General features: G+C 46.5%; 1 protein-coding gene across 19 annotated transcripts in view; it reads left to right on the top strand.

The window, feature by feature from the left end:
* Positions 1-19,639, top strand: part of BRSK2 (BR serine/threonine kinase 2) — a 314,590-nt gene that overhangs the window by 277,195 nt on the left and 17,756 nt on the right. For 13 of the 19 annotated variants that reach the window (XM_040608951.1, XM_040608946.1, XM_040608943.1 and 10 more), the window contains 6 exons: positions 2,044-2,104; positions 6,098-6,710; positions 7,845-7,893; positions 12,636-12,759; positions 15,149-15,329; positions 16,021-16,110. In XM_040608951.1, coding sequence (XP_040464885.1) covers positions 2,044-2,104; positions 6,098-6,710; positions 7,845-7,893; positions 12,636-12,759; positions 15,149-15,329; positions 16,021-16,110 — 1,118 coding nt within the window. The remainder of the gene's footprint in view (positions 1-2,043; positions 2,105-6,097; positions 6,711-7,844; positions 7,894-12,635; positions 12,760-15,148; positions 15,330-16,020; positions 16,111-19,639) is intronic. The other 6 variants (XM_040608957.1, XM_040608956.1, XM_040608961.1 and 3 more) reach the window with 1 other exon arrangement.

Genomic DNA, 19,639 nt, shown 5'->3' with positions numbered 1-19,639 from the left:
TATAGGCTCCTCTTGTAATTTATGGTTTGGAAGAAGCTTTTTCTGATGACTCATACGAGGAAGACTTTAACTACATGGACTTCCCATACGCATGACACATCTGTGTTGCGCTCAGCTACGTCAGTTACAGGAGAGGCACGTAAAACAGCCTTTTGAAAGTGGGGCAGACGGTTCTCCCCTCAAAATTACTTTGCATAAACCTTTATGAGTGCCCCAGATCATGATGGTACAAATTTAAGTTTTATTTAGTGCAAAAGAATGCCAAGACTGAGCTTCTAGGTTTTGACTGCTGCACTGTGATGGGCAGACTGCAGCAGGGTACAAGGACGAACGTAGGTGGGGAGTTTCTGCGTAGAATGAGTGCCCCAGATTTTCACAGCGCAAATTTATATTTAATCTGGCAAAAAAGCATGCTGAGGCAGGGCTTCTGGGTTTCACCTGCTTACTGGGATGGACAGACTGCGATGAGATACAAAGACAACCATCAGTGAGTAGTTTCTGCAGAGGATACAAACAGAGAGAACAGGACCAGCCATTGTGTTCAGTTGTAGCTCGCTCTTCCCTTGGAAATACTTCCCCTTGCAGTTCACATTTTTTTAGTAATACTACTACTCAAATTTATTTACTAATATATCAGGGACACCATTTTATAAACTGATTTTTTTGTTTGATTCTTCTATAACAGTAGAAGAGAGTGAACTGAGACAATTTGTGTTCTCAATGCTTTTATGTATAAACTGACATGAACTCTCTGACCTATGTCGAGTTTAAATATGTATGTGCATACACACGCATATGTACACACATGCACGCTCGCACTCTGCTTTCCGAGCTTCTACAGGATTTCACCTTTTCATGTTTGTTACCTGAAGGCAAGTAGTTGCTTTCACGGCTCTTGCTGCAGGTGAAACGTTGCTAGGTTTGCTACGTTGACATTGCATGGTGGTTGTTGGACAACCAGGTTCTTAGCCAGGTCCTCTGCTGTCAGATGGTTCGGTCTTCAAGGTGACTTTCTGTTTGAAAGGGGTAGGAGGCAGCTGCCCGTGGGGCTTACTCAGGCACAGTCACACAGGCGGGTTTTTTCCCTGCTGGGCAGCCCTCCTCCTGGAAACTTCTGCTGCTGAGATGTTTGTGCGTTGGGCCCGTCTGCCCTTTCGGCACGTTTAGCATAGCCCATTCCTACATTTTATTGTCTACAGCTGATATTTTTCATAGGCGGCCTTCGCTGGAGAGCGTAAGAGCATTACAGTGTAGGTGACCTTGTCAGCAAATAGCAGGGCAGTTTATTCTCCCTTGACTGGCCTCTTTTTGAGGGCACCTGGGTTGTTATCTTGATACCAGTCAGGTCACCAACCACAGCAGAACTCGTTACCCATCGAGCAGACCGGGCAGTGGGAAGTCCTGCTGGAGAGGAGAGGCCTGAGCTCCATCGGTGGGGGGCTGGCAGGGGTTACCCCATCGAGCTCCATCGGTGGGGGGCTGGCAGGGGTTACCCCATCCAGCTCCGTCGGTGGGGGGCTGGCAGGGGTTAAGCCAGCACGGGAGCTCATCCCGTAGGAAATGAGTCTGTGCCTGGGGCATGGAGACCTGGCGCTTTTTCCTTCATATCTGGAAGAATCCCCTACCTTTGTGCCTTGTACAGACGGTGCTTTTCCATGTTGCTTCTGACAGAGAATGCCTCATTCAGTGTTTACCAGCACTGTGCGGGAGAGAATTCTCAGCACCAACACGGATGTCTTGACAGTCCTGTTGGAATCCAGCAGCTCAGCTTGCACAGGTCAGGCGCAGTAGCTTCCAGGTGCTTGATGACCAAAAAGAAGGTAGCGGCTCCCTTAATGAAAAGGGATTATAGCAGCGCTTCTTTGGTTTGAGGGTGGGGCAGCTGCAAAAGGTGACAGTAGTGAAAGGAAAGAGTCCTGTGCTTTTCCAGTGACAGCCTCCCTCCTCCTCCTCACTTCATGCCTGTGCCTGTGGTGGCTGGTGTTCAGGGTTCTTACCTGTCCAAGTGTTCTGAGGGCTGTTTCCCTTATTGTGTCCATCCAGGTCTCGGTCAATCAGCGGAGCGTCGTCTGGGCTCTCCACCAGTCCTCTCAGCAGTCCAAGGGTAAGTGGTGCCGCTTCAAGATCTGTTAGTCCAGTTCACTCACACATGCTTGATGCTTTTTGACGTCTGTTGCTCCAGAGCTGTGGCTCTTAGCTGGGATGTTTTGTTTTTCCTTGGCAGCTTGTAAATTTTCATGAGTGGTGAGGGAAATGCTATTTACAAATGCGAGCAGAGAATTTCTCACATGTTCCCAGCGCTGTTACAGGGGTCTGGCTGTGCCCTCGCCCTTTTCCAGTCTCGTCAGCATGCAGGATAACGTGGCTGTGACCAAACACCGCCAGATCCAGCCGGGATCCGTGTGCGGCGTGGGTTCAGACCATGCATCGGGGAGGGTTTCACCGCTGTCTTCAGTCAGGTCACAGTAGAGCGCCAAACCATGCTGGTCACAGCCAGCTGGATGCTCTTTGCCTCAGAATAGCTTGTATTAGAAAGTCAGAGAAAATAGGTTGTACAAATTTGAGGGCTAGCAAATTTAAAAGGAGAGGAAGAAGCTGGCTAATTAAGATGAGAAAAGAACACTCAAACCCCTCTAAATAAGGTACTTTCACTGCCCTTGTTCAGTATAGAGTCAGCTAAATACGGATACTCGGCCAGCACTGATCCTCAGCTAGTACAACACGTGCTTGACAGTACGCCTGTAGCAAAGTCACTACAGTTTCCTAGTGCAGTGACAGAGGCGTCCCTCTCCTTGGTACTCTTTAGGGATAAGAGTGAGCATTCCTCGTGTCTGGCGAGGCCATTTAGTCACCCCAAGGCTGCAGTGCTTACAAAAGTCGAGGCCTCATCAAGGAGCCTGGGGGGCTGTGGCCGTGCAGGTTACCCCGTTGCCTGGCCGAGTCTTTGGAGGATTTCTCCACACTTTTCATGACTTCAGGAGAAGATGCCATCCCCCCACTGGAAATGGATACAGTGTTAGGGTACGGATGCTCTGGATCTGTTCTTAGGTATATGAAGGTAACATCAGTTTTCCAAGTGTTTAACATTGTAATTCCCCAGTAGCATCGTGTGTAATTCTTCTGCATAAAGACACGCTGTCAGCTGTAAGTTTATAGACTGATACAGCTTCCAGCTCCTTGCTCGGTGGAACTCTTTTCTGAAACACATTCTGGGTTTGCATCAGTTGTTACGCTGTTTTGCAACTGGCATAAATGTGTTTGTGGTCTCCTCTGCATCTTTAACGGGCCAGGAACCAGTGAAGATCCATTTCCTTGTTTCTGCACTGGGACTCCTGGGTGTCAGTGGAATGAAGCAGGAGCCTGAGAATTCTTACACCACTGCAAAATGTACTGAAAAAGAGCATGGAAACAGTTGTGTGCACAAAATAAGCATCCAGTGTAGCAAACCAAAATCTTAATCTCATTAATTGATCTCTTGGGATCAATTTCTGGCATCTCAGTAGGACTACATCAAAGAATAAGGATGACAAGATCTGTTCCATCGTTGCTGTATCTTACCATTATTCTTTTAAGAGGCAGTTGATTAAATAGTCTTCAAAGGGATTTAGCAACCAGATGGCATTTTCAGCAGATCATAACGATATTAAGGCAGGTCAAATTTGAGGCTTAAAAGGAAATGTTGGAATAAAAATCATTTTTTTTTAACAATATTAAGGCAGGTCACATGTGAGGCTTAAAAGGAAATGTTGGAATAAAAATCATAATTTTTAAACGTCCTTACCTATGCTTCTAATAGCACCTTAGATTATTGAAAGAGAACATACTTTAAAAAGCAAATACACATTTCACTCTGTGTGCTGCTGAGGCTCAGTTCTATGATGAATTGAATCCTCCAGCAACTAGGAGTTCTGAAATCTCAGTGGTGTCCCCCATCGCACCAGCACAACAGACCTGATCATGTTCTTTATTTCATTATTAAAAATGTGGTAATTAAGGGTGCCCCTTCAGATTCTTAATGGCTTAAGAGGGATCTGCATTTGACCGACTTTCTTTCAAATTTGTTTCTCAAATCATCATACATGTAAGATACAAAAGCTGCAAGGAAACTTTTGCAATCAACAGTCTTTGACTTTTATCCATTGGTGTCATTTGCAAAAGATGACTTGTCAGATGCTGATAGTGACTTCCATAAATTAACCACTTTCCTCTTCTTTTCCCCTTCCTTTCTCATGGGTTATCCGAATTACCAACGTGGCACACTTTAGTTTTAACTTTACAATCCTAACACAAATGTTTTGATGTAGTGATTTTCTTTTAGTCTTGGTGGCCTAACCCTAAGTCCTTTGAAGTAATTACACAGCTTTGATGCAAACAATTTTAGGACTTAAGTCTTCAATACATTTCTGCATTTTTTGAATATGACAGCATTGGGCTAATCCATCAAACCCAGAAAGTAAACTCAATAGTGAGTGTGCTTACCTGGGACTGAGATTTGAGGCATCGTTATGTGTACATGGTATGTATGGACAGTGCTTGGTTACAGCTTGTAGGTGTTAAGAATGGATAGTAATAGTAATAATAATAATAGTAATAATGATAATTATAATTGTAATAATAATAATAATAAAAATAATTAAAATAATAAGAATTATAATGGTAAATCATTTATAATGGATAGTAATTTCTAGACTTCACAATCTGAGCACAGTCCAAACCGAAAGACTTTGAGTAGTGATTTCTTTTTTTACAATTCTGCCAGTGCTTGTAATCTAAGGTGTTAACAGCAATGTTTTTTAAGGACCTTTGTTTTAAATGTGATTTTTAGATTGCTAATATCCCTTTAAAAGGCTTCTATTCTCCCAAGTCTGTGTATTGCTGTTTGTTTGGTTTCCCAAATGCTTCTAACGTGTGTATATGTTCTTGTTTGGGAAAAAAAAAATCATAATCCCATTTTGGTAACTCGGTGATGGATTATGAACTTTGGTTGTGTTTTTCTTTTTAAACTGTGTCTTGCAAAACAATGGCTCACCCCACCCCCTCCATAGAATTGGGACTTAATGGCAAATATTGCTGTGACTTTATGACAGAAATTCCAGTTGTCAAGCTGTCCTTCAGTACAATGAGGGATGTTGCCGGAGAAGCATAAAGTCTGATGGGAAGTATCATCTCTTCCCAGATAAACAAAATATTTGCCAGGCCTCACTCAAGTTTTGGCTGTAGCTGTGGACAAACCAAACACCACCTGAGTTCGTATTTTTCCCGTGGTGGTGTGTGCTCGGAAGCCCCCAAGAGAAGGCTGAGCGGTTTAACCTGCCAGGCCAGGGGAGGAGAGGCGATGCCCACGCGGGGTCCCTCTCCCTTCGCCCCCTCTTTCTGCCATGTCTGGCGCAGCCGGGGTGCGCATTAGCCAAAGACGGGGGTAAAGAGGAAGGAAAGAGGTTCTGACCGCTGTGTGCAGTAGCTGTGTGTATCGCCTACCACCCCGTGTGTATCACACACCTGTTTTGAGTTCCATCTCTCTGCTGGGTTTGCATACAGGCACTTGGAGCTGGAAGAGGTGGTCCCATTGGCACATCTCAATTTGTCTGTGGCTTGAGTGGTTCTTCTTCCCCTTCCTCACCTCCCTACAGCATCGTGCTTCTCTCACTGCAGGGCAATCAGAACAATCCCAGAGAGATTTCTCTCTTCTTTTTTTCTTGGTTACTTTCTTTCATTTTGTTTTTTTTATATACTTTTCCTTTGTTTTACTTTTCTTTCTGTTGTTTTCCTTTGCTGACACATGGTTGGTTAATATGATGAAGCCTGTTATGACACTGTTGTTCTTGCTGCTGCCGCTGCTGCTGTTGTTGATTATGCTGTGTTCCCAGCTAACTGCATGTCTTTTTTTTTTTGTTTTTTGTTTGTTTGTTCGTTTTTGTTTCTTTGCAAAATCCCTCCCCCCACTACCCCTTCACCTCCATCTCTTGTGTCTCCCTGTGACATGGTGCATCTTTGTGACTCGGATGGATTTTATTCTGACTTTCCTTTCTCTGCTCGCCCGCTCTATGCGTATTTCACTGTTTTTGATGTGCATGGACACTCTGCGTCTGTCTTGTAGCCTATCAGAAAGTTCTTCATCCCCCCTCAGACCTCCGACCTCCCTTTCTCTCCCCGACCCCAAGTCTCCTTGGACCCTGATGCTTGTAGGAACGCCTCCAGGCCTGGACATGTACTCCAACCAAAGCCAGCACTTCAGCCCAACCCAAAGACGCAGACTTTGCCATCCAAGAGCAAATTGGCCGAAAAACCACTCCAGTCTACTAAATCCAACCCACTCCCTACCAGCAATACCAGCGCGCCCTCTTCCCAGAACACCCCTGTGCAGAACGCCCAGGGCCGCTCGCCTGCTGCCGGCTTTAACCCACAGCTGGCTGTTCCTAAAGTGCAGACCAACCCTATGTCTCCTGTTAGATTGCTCCCTTCTAGTACTGACCCAAGCACCAAATCTATCCCCATCATACAGGTCACCCCTCACCCCTCTCCAAGGGGAAGTCCCCTCCCTACCCCCAAGGGGACACCTGTCCATACGCCAAAGGAGAGCCCAGCAGGCACACCCAACCCAACACCACCATCCAGCCCCAGCATTGGAGGAATGCCATGGAGGACACGACTCAACTCAATCAAGAATAGTTTCCTGGGGTCTCCTCGCTTCCATCGCCGGAAATTGCAAGGTGAGTGCTCACCCAGACGCGCAGGGTCCTTCTGATTTGGGCAGACATTCGGCAGCGAGTTGATACCTCTCCGTGGCTCTGCAGATTTCAGGTCCTGAGGCCTGAATATTGCTATTGAAAACGAGAGCGATGGCATCAGCCAGTCCTAACCCAAGGCACGTGTGAGCAGGCTCTGTCGTGCCACTGCACCTGCTCCCACAGCATCTCCTGAGCCCTCTTGCTATCCCTGTCGTGGCTCTTAGAACACAAGAAAATTTTATCTCCAGCTTCTCCACCCATTTTGTTCAGGGAACCTGGAGTTCTGCTGTTTCCCCCATGGCTGTGCGCTGCCTCTCCATAGCCATGGGCTGAGCCTTCAGCTGAGAAAAACTAGCCCGTGGCAATAGGTTGAAATTGTCCTTCTGAAGCACAGCTTGTTTGATCTTGGTTAATGCTTTTTTTACCTCCTTTGGTAATTGGTATAAAAATCCCCTTAATATAATCAGTGGTTTTGTATCTGCTGGCCTATTTCAGTTTTTGAGAGTCTCTGGAGTGTTAAGATGTGCAAAATTTTCTGCTTCAAGCTCCAGGTGGCTTTTTGCGTTCAGGCAAAGGGCACCCAAAGTCACATGCGTTATCCTCAGATGTCATGAGCAGCTATCCCAGCACCCTGTGGTTTTACAGGGCACTGGGGTGTGATCCCGTGGGAAAGGGGGATTACAGCCACGGAAGAGTTAGATTTTGAACCGTGATGGTCAGGGGCATTGTCTCAGGGAAATGCAGAGGATTGCAGCAGTGACTGAGCCGCGTCTGCTGGGCTTTGAAGCAGTTGTCAAGCAGTGAGAGTGTCAAGCAGCACAGGGGCTGGGTCTGAACTGTAAACCACTGAAGCCAGTGCAAGATTACAGTCAGATTCGTAGCATCATTTAAGGAGGGGTAGGGCGAGCCTGGAAATGCAGCACTCGATTAGATACAGTGATCTAGAGACGTACGGCCAATGTTCAAATGTCAGAACTGGTCTGCAGAGGCAGTGGGCAAATGCAGGAGGGTGTAAAGCCAGAATTGTTTCGTTGGTATACAGCAGAAAATGGAAGTGGTACTGAATCAGCAATTTCTTTTCTCCCTCCCTCTCTTTGGCTGTGCGTGCATGGGCAGTACCTACACCAGAGGAGATGTCTAATTTAACCCCAGAATCATCCCCAGAGTAAGTAATTTGCCAGCACGTTACTTTTTTTCCACCACATACCAATGTAATTTCCTTGCCTGAATGTCATAGGGCAATATACTCCTGTTCTGGGTCAATATCTGATGGTAACCTGTTGTCCTGTGAACGGGATAGAGATGTGAAATGGTTCTTCTGCTAAGGACCATTGGATGGAGATGGGATGGGAGGGGATGGGATGGGATGGGATGGGATGGGATGGGATGGGATGGGATGGGATGGGATGACCTGGATAAAGTCTATACCTCGGTAATGGCAGTGGAGTCAACAGGTGATGGAACAGTCTCCCAGTAACCACCTCATTTTCTCATGGCTCGCTGAATTTACTAGGTTTGTAACATGTTCCTTCTCTCTTATTTCATTTGGTTGTCAAGCAGACCACTCTTGAGGAGTGGAGAGGGTAATCAGTGGCTTATACTGGCACTAACTGTGCACAAAAAGGTCTTCCTCTTAGTACAGGAGAGTTTGCATCCTCAGGATAACATGCAGAAGCCTCTGCTAAGATAATTCAGAGGAATCTTTGGCTGCGATAGTAAACGCAGTGTTAATTCTAGGCAGCAGCACTGGGACATACAGAAGCTGTTTCATATTCACCAGACTCATTCCCTAAAAGTCAACGTACATTTCAGCCATTTCGCTGCACAAATGTGCGTCACTGCATGGCAGGTTTGGAAGTCCCTGCCAGGGAGCGCGGCTCCAAACACTTCCTAATATATGCAACAGATGCCAAATTATTCCTTTCTATTTTCACAGCTTGTGTTTGTGCACCCAGTGCCCATAGACCTACCCTGCCAACCAAGGCAATTTGGCCTTTTGTTAAGATACTTGTGTGAAATATTCATGAGTCTTAGATGGAGATTTTGGGCCCAAAGTTTTATAATTGGTGACAATGGTGTTGCCTTAACAACTTTCCCCAGACCTGGCATTTATCTGTTATAAGATGGGCACTCTATAGCTAATGCTGCAGAATGGAGGGGGCGAAGGCTTCAGGAGAGGGAGAGGTAGGGAATAGTAAAGGTTAGTAAAAAGAAATCCAGGAAGATAAACGGAATAAATTGTGTTTCCAACACTTCGGAGCATTTGCTATTAGAGAGGCATGAGAGAATTTCATAAAATGAACACATCCTTATCAAAGAAATATATGATATTCTCATCTCAAATGTTTTTAAGGCCATTAAAGCAGAAAATCTTCAGAATTCATTTTCTCCTCTTCATGTATGTATATCGGTGGAAGTTTTTCTGTTAATTTATTGCCTTCTCTGCTTCCCACTCACTCTTTAAAAGCTGGTATAGGGAAGTAGTGCCTGTCATTTGAGGCAGTTTGGATGCAAGTCAAAGCCTAAGGCCCTTTTTCTTTTTCTGTATAATTGCCATATTAATGAGTTCAATTGGGCTGCACCCCGCAGTAAACATAATAAAAGTCATAAAAAATAATGAACTGGTTTATATTTTAACGATAGATGTCTTGTTGCTCAGTGCCCACTTCCACATGTCTTTATTTTTTCTAGTGTTTTCTCCTTTTCTGTAAGAAATAAGATACCCGTATCAGGCGCTGTATTGAGCTCATGGTTGAACGATAGATACATGCCCCGGCTCTGGTACAGCGATGACTGCCGTTCATTTAACGGGGCTGATGATGGGTAATGCACTTTGACGTGTCTGGGAAGGGCTCTGCTTCCTCATATGAAAAGTCCTAGAGAATGCGTTAGGGATGGCATTTAGACATCGCTCCGGCTGCGTTAAACCTGCCGAGCTGCATTTGCTGGGGGAGAAATGCTGTTACTTACGCCAAGCAGGTACACCTCTGGAGGTTATGGATCCGGGCGCTCGGGAACAGGTAGGGTACACAGTGAGGCTCTCCAGAAGGCGACGCAGTCAGATGCTCCAGAAGTAGGAAAAGGAACAACATTATAGCAGCGAGAAATTCAGTGTGAAGTAATAAAGCACCAGCCTCCATTTTCATGCTAATCTATTTGCTTTTTCATCAACTGGACACCTGATTAGATTCCCTAGAGTAATCTACATACCCAGCCTCCCACACATACCTCCCATCTCCCTCCCCCTTAGGAGGTTTGCCATGACGAGGGAAGGTTGTGAATTTTAAGTGCATTTGATACTGCTTACAGCCTGATCTTGTGAGATGCTAGAGCATCGCGTTCAGGGTGCCGAGGCTCCTTGGCGCATGCCCATTCTAACCCGCGCCAGCAGCACGTAACAGCTGCCCCCCCTTCTTCGGCAGCGTGTTTCCCAGGTGTGGGCACAGCTAGTTCTGCTGCTCGGGGGGAGAAAAGCATGTGTGCTCTGGCCTGGTTTGGTTCATTCCAGGAACAGGAGAGGCCACTGGCATCTATTCCATCTTATGTGACACCAGCAAAATTATTTAGTGAGTTCCAGTGATTAACAAGCTGGAGCGTAGCCCAGACTCAGTGAATCCTCCGGGGTCAGTATTACTGGCGATAACCTTGCCAAAGAGAAGAGCTCAGCCGGACTCTGGAGACCCCAGACCAAGTTTCCCAGCTGAGCAGGAGAAGACCCCTGTGGCCCAGGCTCCCTTGAACCTGTTAGGAGACCTATAAGTGAAGGACCAACAAAACCGTTAACAAAACCAGAAAAATGAAAAGCCGTATTTTAACACGGCAGACCTGCAATTAAATATGCACGCGTTTTCCAGGCCCAGCGTCCACGTGTGACCCCCGTGGGCCCCTGGAGTCCCCATAGCCAGCCCCGGGTCAGGCCGTGGCACACGCAAGCCTAAGACAACCAGCCGTTTTAGATGGATAACCAGGTGCTAATTTACTAATGAGCATAGACCCTTTACACGCAGGGAGCTATTGCCCCAGCTCTCCAGGGGCTTGCAGAGTTGTTATGGTGTGTGTGAGACACATGAGCTAATTAGTATGTAATTTCCTTTCACACTCTAACCCTGGCTCCTTAACGACCCATTTAAATGAGAGGCCCTTTCTCTTTACTGCTCCCTATGCTAATATCTGGCTCACCGGCGTAGTTACAGCTGCCCATGAATATTTTAGGGAGTGACAGTTTTCCAGCCCACTTTAATTGAGTGGGGGGCACTGGTTTACCAAATTGCAAGGGCATCTTCCTGTACCCTTATTTTGGGTTGCCTGCAGTAAGTAGAAGCAAATGATTGTTTGCACAGTGGAGCGGTCTTCTGGTCGTGGGCTTTGTGCCGTGCGCATTAGATGGGCGGTGAGCCGACAGCTGGGCAATCCGTGGAGCAATGAGTGCAAATTGCTGGATGCTGCTGAAGTCAAGCTTTGTTCTTTATCCCGAAGGTCTAGACTTCAAATTAGTTTGCTAGTTTGTTCCTCTCTCTCCTAGTCTCTGCCCTTCCTCATTCCGAGTCTTTGCTGCAGCAAGTGAATCTACTAATGACTCCCTCCAGCTGTTGATTGCTTTGCTGGGAAGCGGAGGTACAGCAATGCTTTCTGCAGATGGCTCCCCTCCTCCGCCGAGGTTGTCTTCCACACAGCAGTGAATGTCCGCCAAAACTGCAAATGGACTTGTCGTGGCATTATAAAATACCCTGTGGAGGAAAAAACCTGCGACCTCTTGGTGGCAGGTCTTCTTATTTCTGACATTTCCATGCTAAATTCTTCCCTACTAGAATATGGCTGATTGCAGTGGAATTTTTCCTGGGTTTATGTTGGTCCGGCAATTCTTTGGCTGTATGTCATAGCTGACAGCATCTTCTGTGCCATCAAAACTATACCTGTCAGAGGTGCCACCTTCAAGTTCTGGGTAATGTCTCCCAGTAACATTCATGTCTCTGCATTTTTCCTTTAGCCTGTTTTACTTAAAAGGAAATGTCAACAAAGTGCATTGAGATGGTGAAACAAGAAGCAAAATCAAACATTTGTTGGTACGATCAGTGTGAAAAAGCAGAGCAATTTCATTTTATGATGAAACCACCATCTGATGCTGAAAGGAGCTGCGAAGTGGAACTGCTGTCAGTGGAAAGCCTGGGCTGTGTTGTGCATGGTGTTGATACCTTCTCCCTTTGTACTGAAAATTCATTCCTTTGTGGGATGGCCAGAGTTCACTCGTTCTACAGACACCCTGAATGGGACTAATGCATGGGACAGCCTTTGTCCTGGCCCTCTGCATAGGCGTGGATTTCACTCACTGACAGATTGGAGGTCCAGTGAACCTACAGCTTGACTTAAAGCAAGATCCTGTGATTGTACTGTCACCCCAACAGGCCACCTTCAGAAAAGGAACTTTCTGAGTCCTAAAACACCAAAGGGGTTGAAATTGGGTAGGGGGAAACTTAGATCCCTGTGTTACCAGCATCTGCTTATTGTCACAAGAAATTGAGAGATCCCCGGAGACAAACCAGAAATGTGTTACTTATTTATTTAAGGTTACTATATAACCCTGCCTTACATGCACTTTATCTACGCAGTATTAATTGGTATATTGGCTCAGTCAAAAGGGTTACCATTGTTCCTGATTTCTCATTGTTGGTGACATGCTGCCAGACTTAATGCAGGGTAGTCCATCATTTTAGCAGCTTTCACTAAGCGAAATGTTGTTTTGGATAGTCTCTGACACTGTTTTCTACTCACTGTTAGTAATATTATCACATCTGGAGGGTTATCAAAACTTTCATGCGTGTTTTTCTAATATTTCTTCCTTCTAGCTGGGGGTATGTGAGAAACAGCACGCAATATTTTAAACCATCTCTTTTCTTTTCATCACGTCAGGCTTGCCAAAAAATCCTGGTTCGGTAACTTCATCAACTTGGAGAAAGAAGAACAGATTTTTGTGGTCATTAAGGACAAACCACTAAGCTCCATTAAGGCTGATATTGTCCACGCTTTCCTCTCGGTAAGTCACCCCAGCTGCCCGCTGGAGCCAGGGCACCTTGTGCCACGTGTTACAGGGCAGCGGCTCGGCTCCGTCGAGTGCATCCTCAGCGGGGTTCGTTTACGCGGCCTCTTGAGTCGGGCCTCCACTGGTCTCAGTCTGAATTTCTAACTGCAGATAGTACTCCTTGAAGCAAGAAAGGGTCTCAGGCTCCTTGGCAGGGTCTCCAGGTTGCCGGCACTTGGGATACGGCTGCAGTCGGAGCACACTGCTGGTGTGGCATCGAGACAGTGATTTGCTGCTTTGTCACACCATTGGGACAGCGGATTGGGTCTCTCTCTGCTGGGTATGCCCTCCACCACTGTAGCTGGACAAAAATCCTGTCTCACATCTGCATTTGTTACTTTATATCTCCTCTTCAGTGCTGTATGGCAGAAAGAAGGGGCACCTCCTCTGGTGACCGGAGTTTCAGTTGTTGCAGAAGCTGTTTATTTACAGTCTAGGAAAACAGAGGGAAATTGTCGTTTTTTTCCTATAGAAAGCCCTTATTCTTACTATCTAGAAGTACCAATGAGGAAAATGTCAGCACAGTAAAGTTAATTCAAGAGATTTTTCAATTCAAGGTAGCTGACAATATAATTAAGACTTTTTTTCAATAGAATTAAGAGAAGGAGACTTAATTCCTTATATCATTTGTTGAATTGATATTGTTTTCCACAAAACACTGCACTCCTTTTTAGCGTCTCTGGTGCTGCAATGAATTTCTTCCAGAAAAAAACCCAGCCATAATCCTTTTATCTGTAAAGGCATAGAAGGAGCAGATGCAGTATAGTAGCAGACGTCAGGCGCTGGGATCCATCTCAGAGTGGTTTGCAGCAGCCACGTTACTACATCGGTTCTGTGCGTTTCGCTGCGCTCCTGCGTAGCGTGCACTGCTGTCTGTATTGGTGATCTTGTACATACCCCTCACGTGGGGGTTGAGGCGTGATGTAGTGGTTTGTGTGCAAACCCTATGAATCGTCTCCTACAGTCAACGTAAATGCATTGTCACAGCCTAAGCCTTAAGGTCAGCTTCTCAAAGAACTCGTCTTCATTTTTCTTCCTAAATTAGAGGCCAGATTTCCAAGTGATTTGAGTTTATATTTTTAAAAAATCTGGTCCTTTGTGGAGCAATAAATAGAACGTGAGCATGTTACGTTTTGGCAGGAACTGTGAATGGTAACTGCTTGAAAATTAGGCAGTTATGAAATTCTACCACGGGTCTGAAGATACAGTTGATACCAGAAAGCTTCTCAGAGTTCTTTTACACATTGATAGGAGTTGTGGTTTGGGTGAGTTATTTGCAGGTATGCTTTCCCTGTGGATATCCCAGGCGCTTGTCTAAGTGTCTGCTCTGTGTCCTGATGTCTATTTGGTATCATAGAACCACCAACCAGCTGAGGCTGGGAAGGACTTGGGGAGGTCTCCTACTCAAAACAGGATCAGCTGTGAGATCAGACCAGGCTACTCAGGTGGTTTGTTATATCCAGGCTTACATCCCACTGACTTCTCTGCCTTCTCCCTTAGTATCAGCTTTCATTCAGCAAAAGACATTTCTCGGAACTGGTAGATGAGTGTAGAGGAACGAAGCTGGGTTAATTAGCATTGATAATATACAGCTGTGGTTGGCTTCAGGGGCAGCGGGTTGGCCGATGTAGCTAAGGTGCAGCTGTGGCTGGTTCTGGTAGGGGGTTGGGCAGCTGATGAAGAGAGAGCAGCCGAGGAAGAGAGGAGGAAGAAACAGAAAAGTGAGAGAGAGTGAGTGTGCCCTGGATGAGGTGAAGGCAGCTGAGGGACTGGCATGAAGAGTGTGCTGGGATGAGGTGGTAAAAGACCTTGTTGCAGCTTGATAGTTTGGAGAGTGCTGTGACAATTGCTGCCCCATGTGAGGCTCGAAGTCACGACCTTCAGATTATGAGACTGAGTGTAACAATAGTTTGGAGAGTGCTGCGACAGATGACTAGGGAAAGGAAGGCTGAGTGTATGAAGTTGTGCAACATTGTATTTTTATATTGTAATTCTGTAGTGCAATATAAATTAATTGTGTTTTTACATTAATAATGTAAAAAATATTTTACATTATAATAATGTAATATGTTTGTGATTTTATAAGCATGGTGGGTATTCCATCAATATTCAGCCTTTACATTTGGGTCAGTCCTGTGAGGAGCAGTGCATTCTTCTGCAGTGCCAAGCAACCTACACTCTGACGGACTTCACAAGAACGCTCTGTGCATTAAAAATCCAAGTCCAGAAGCAAGTCTGGCAAATCTTACCCACTCTGGAAACGTGTGGTGTTCTAAATCAAATTTTGCCATTTTGTTCCCCTTGTGCTCTGGTGCTACTATCTCCTTCTGTCAACCTGTTTCAGATCCCAAGCCTCAGTCACAGTGTCATCTCACAGACAAGTTTCCGTGCAGAATACAAGTCCACAGGAGGTCCTGCTGTCTTCCAGAAGCCAGTGAAGTTCCAGGTGGACATAACATACACAGAAGGGGGAGAGGCGCAGAAGGAGAACGGGATCTATTCTGTCACTTTCACACTCCTATCAGGTAACCGTGGCAAAGCCGTGCGGTGGGTGCAGGCTGGCTCGTTCTTTGCTGAGGCAGAACCTGCAAAGAGAGCTCTGCCAGGGAAGGAACATAACTTGTCTGGACCTGGGGGGAGAGTCAGACTGGGCAAGAAGCACATCAGGAACAAAAATGGTGTTGGTCATGATGGAAATGCTGGGAGGGAAAGAGATTCCCAAAGAGGTGAAGCTGCCGCCACCATGGTTAGCACTAAAATGCCTGCTCTGTGCATCGGATTTGAGCCCTCCCTGTGCTGTCTCCTTGTTTCACACAAAGGTCTCGGTGTCTCGGCGGGGCACTGTGAGGCCGCTGGAACAGAAACGTGCAGTCACCTGTTGTGGTTTGACCCTTTTCTTCTGGGTAGCCACGCGCCCCTCCCCGGGGCTAAACCAAACCAGCCAACCAACCCCCCTTGCTGTCTTTACCAAAGAGCACAAAAGCCACCCTCCCTCCTGCTAGGTCCAGCACAGCACGGTCCCTGTTCACGGGGGGGGGGGGGGGGGGGCTGCACCAGAGTTCCTCAGAGCCATGCCATTGCCCGAAGGACAGCTACACTCTTGGGGACGAGGCTGAAGGGCAGACGCTTGTGATCCTTCCCCTCCAGCCCCTGGGTTGTGTGAGGATTTGGCTCCTGCTCCTCTCACGGCCGTTTGTGCCTCTTCTCTCCTCGCAGGTCCGAGCCGTCGTTTTAAGAGGGTAGTAGAAACCATTCAGGCACAGTTGTTAAGCACACATGACCAGCCTTCAGTGCAGCAGTTATCAGGTAAGTAGCTTCTACTGTTGAGCACCTCGCTTCAGCAGGGACAGGAAGGTCAAGTGCCTCTCAGTACCAGGAGGCGGAGGGAGGCCATCCCTCTGATTACAGCAAGCGACGAGCTCCGTTCAGACAGAGCAGTAACTCCCCGCACCCACCCTGCTCCTCCCTCTCTCATTCCCACGCCAGTACTCCCAGTGCATTCCCCAGCTGAACAGCTTCTGCCCTCCTCCCACCCAAAGAGCCATTTGCCCACTCCTCCATCCAAAGCTGCATCATCAATAGATCTTCCAGATTTTCTCCAGCTCCAAAATCTCCCAGAACAGGGACATGCTCTAGAAGACACCCAATTTTCAAACCCTTCACACACACTTTAGAAACCTCCAACTTCAGAGGGTCCCAGAACAAAGTTGAGAGCTACTTCTTAACTTAGCCATTAACAGCAGCATTTTGAGGTGGTCAAAAGGTGGCTAATAGTTTCCAGCAGCGTGATCAAATTCTTGGCCTGATACTGTGGTAGCACAAATTATATACTAAGGTTCTGCAGAAGCTATATTTTACCTGTTTTCAAAGTAAATTTCAATTCCTCATGGTGGTCCAGAAAGTCTTACGTGTGTGACCCTGTGCAATGGCATCAATGTGAATCTGCAGGCAAGCCTGAACTGATAATTCAGAAACTGGCCTTATCCCTCCGTTATGTAGCACTGTGAACACTAGCGGTGACACACACACACATGAAAAATTATCAGTGTTAACTCTTCTTTAAAAGGACAGGACAAAGAAGAAGGTGAAAATTGAAAAAGTAAGGAAGCTCAGCTATTGGGAGTTCTTTAGGGAGGGTAAAATGGAGAGAAGCAGAAAGACTGTAACAGGGGGAGAAGTAGGGGCAAGGTAGAGAACAGAGGCTGCAGGAAGAAGGCAGAGGCAGGAGGAGTGGGAAGAGTTTTCCCATCGTATGATGATGAAAAGGTAGTAACAATATTATATGTGAGAGCCAAATTCCACGCTTGACCTTTGTGTGAACAAACCAAGACAAAAGTGGGGGAATGAAGTAGGCATTGCATCCTGCAGTTAAATCCCAGGTGTCCTTGGCTCATTGCACATATGGGTTACATCCTTCTGGTCTAGCAGTAGGGCTTTCACAGCTGAAGATAAAAAACTCCATCTAGAAGAGTGTATGCTTACTCCATGACAGAGAAGTATGCTCAGTTCAGGAAATACTGTTTTCCACTTTGCTTTTGCCCTGCAGCACTGCCTGACCTTCTGCACGCTGGATTGCAAGGGTGCCCAGCACATGGGTTATTCTGTTAGGAAACGGGAAAGGTGAGGATACGAGAACTATGGTTGATTCAGGTTTTTGCTGTCTGGACTTCTGAAATTAAATCGAACTCAAGGAAGCAACCAGAGTTTTCTGCCAGCCAGCCCTTGCTCTTGGGGAGTGCTGGGGCCAAGTGGGAGTGAGGGAAGTTAGACAGAAAAGCATCCTTTAAATCTAGTTCATATTACCCCTGCTGCATCAACGATGTTCAGGCATTCCTTGTTTCATAGGGAAGGAAGTGTACCCTTGCTTTCCAGTGAGGAAAAAGCTTAAGTAAATAGACGGTGATCTCTCTTAACTCCTTCACCCTAGTATGTGCTAGGTACTGAGGCTCTCTAGAAGGACTTGGACCTTGTTGCACACTTGCACGTGAAGCAAGGCATCTCCCTAAGAAAGTCATACTATAGCAGGAATAAAACCCATTTGTCTGACTAAGGGAGAAGTGTAGGGCAAACTGTGCTGTGACAAATGTATCTGACTTAGTTCTGTCCTTGTTCTAGAATGGAGAAATCATATTATTTTCACTGAATCTCTTTCTATTGCCTAAAGCTACATGAGAGCATGTAATTCTAGCAAGGGAGGTCCAGCCTGATCTTTAACACCAGAGGAACAGACAACTCCACATGCAGCAAAACCAAAGTGGTCTCTTGAAACTTAAAAATGAGAATTCCCTCAGCTAGGGAGTTATCCAGGCAGGATACTCGGGAGAGACAGGATGTCGGACTATCCTGTATCACATCACCTGACCTGATCAGGAATATTGAAGCAAGTCTCTTGAAAGAGAGAGAAGTAATTCAACCTGAAAATAGGTTGGAGCACGTAGTACAAGGAAAAGAGAAAAGGGGGAAAAGGATTGTTACCAAGAAGATACACCTGTGTTTCAAAGCAGGGAGACCCCGTGGTTCACATTCCCAGCCAGTCAGAGAGTGATGGGAAACAAAGGGATGAAGGGACAGCAAGAGTTTGCATTCAGCACCCTGCTTAGCTGTGGCTGGGAAGACGTGTGCAGGAGCTTCCTAGAAGTTGCCATGGAATTATGCAGCATTTCTCACTAGAAACAAGGCAGAGTCTTCTCTGTTTCTCTTCTTCTCCCATATCCCCAGCCCTGAACACCTCACAGAATTGTGGTGGTTGGACTCCTATTCGGGTGCCTGGTTTGAGGACGCTGTAGGCAGCCCGCTGCTGCAACGGGAGGAGCTCGCAGGTCACCTTGCCTCTCCTCCTCTATCTCTGAGGGTACTGCTGGCTCTGGCCAGCAATACTGGCCCATCACGGGAGATGTTCTTAGGTCATCATGCACAGGTGTATCCTCTGCGCAGTTGTCTCCCCGGCCTTCTAGTTCCAATGGTGTTACAGGCGGGGTGATGAAAACCACCTGTGCAAGGCGCATGCATGTAAAGGAAGGCCTGCAGAAGGGGAAGATTCAATGAACACAGGATAAAGCCTGTAACGCAAGGCCTGATAAGCACATGGCACTGATAGTCATTCTCTCTCCTGCCCCTCTTTGATCTGTTAAGCAGCATGCCAGCCCACTACGCCGGCTTGCCTGGGTTTCAGAACACGCTTTCCTCTTTCTCATTTCCTCCAGCTCACAACAGTGTCTGTAGATGTCGTGTTGCCCATGCATCTGTGTGTGTGTGTGTATGTGAGCCTGGTATCTACCTGATTTAGGCAGGTGTGTTTCTGTGTCACACTTGAGCACCTTACAATCTCCCTTCCCCCTGGGTATCCCTCCATCCACTTCCATTTTTCCTTCCTAAGACTGGCTGTGCTTATTTCTTCTGGCATACTCTGAAGCAGGAAAATAGCTTCCCTCCCTTACCTGAATAAATGTGTAAATAAATGAAATTATCCCAAAAGCTAATGTAATACTTCTAAAATCCACTGTCCAGTTGGCCACGTTTAGTGCAACATATCAGCCTTTGACCTTAACATTTCAGGACGTTAAATCCGCTGTGGTGTAACTGCTGCGACAATACTGGGTCTCGTGACTGGCATGGAACAAGTAGATAGGGATTGGTTGTTCATTTTTTCTTCCTAATGAAAGAGCTAGAGGCCATCATAGGAAAGTAGTGGAATCCTTGTACCAAAAAATTACTGGGAGGCGTGTCTTCATGGAGGGTAAGACCTGTGGAACTCCTTGCTGCAGCAGGTTCTGAATGCGAGGGGCTTGCAGATGCTCATCTTCCCCTGAGTACTTCTGACTCACAGGAAGGCTGG

This window comes from Falco naumanni, chromosome 10 (genome assembly GCF_017639655.2).
Source record: "Falco naumanni isolate bFalNau1 chromosome 10, bFalNau1.pat, whole genome shotgun sequence".
NCBI lineage: Eukaryota > Metazoa > Chordata > Aves > Falconiformes > Falconidae > Falco > Falco naumanni.
Note: the sequence above shows the minus strand (reverse complement) of the source record. Positions and strands in the feature narration are given on the sequence as shown.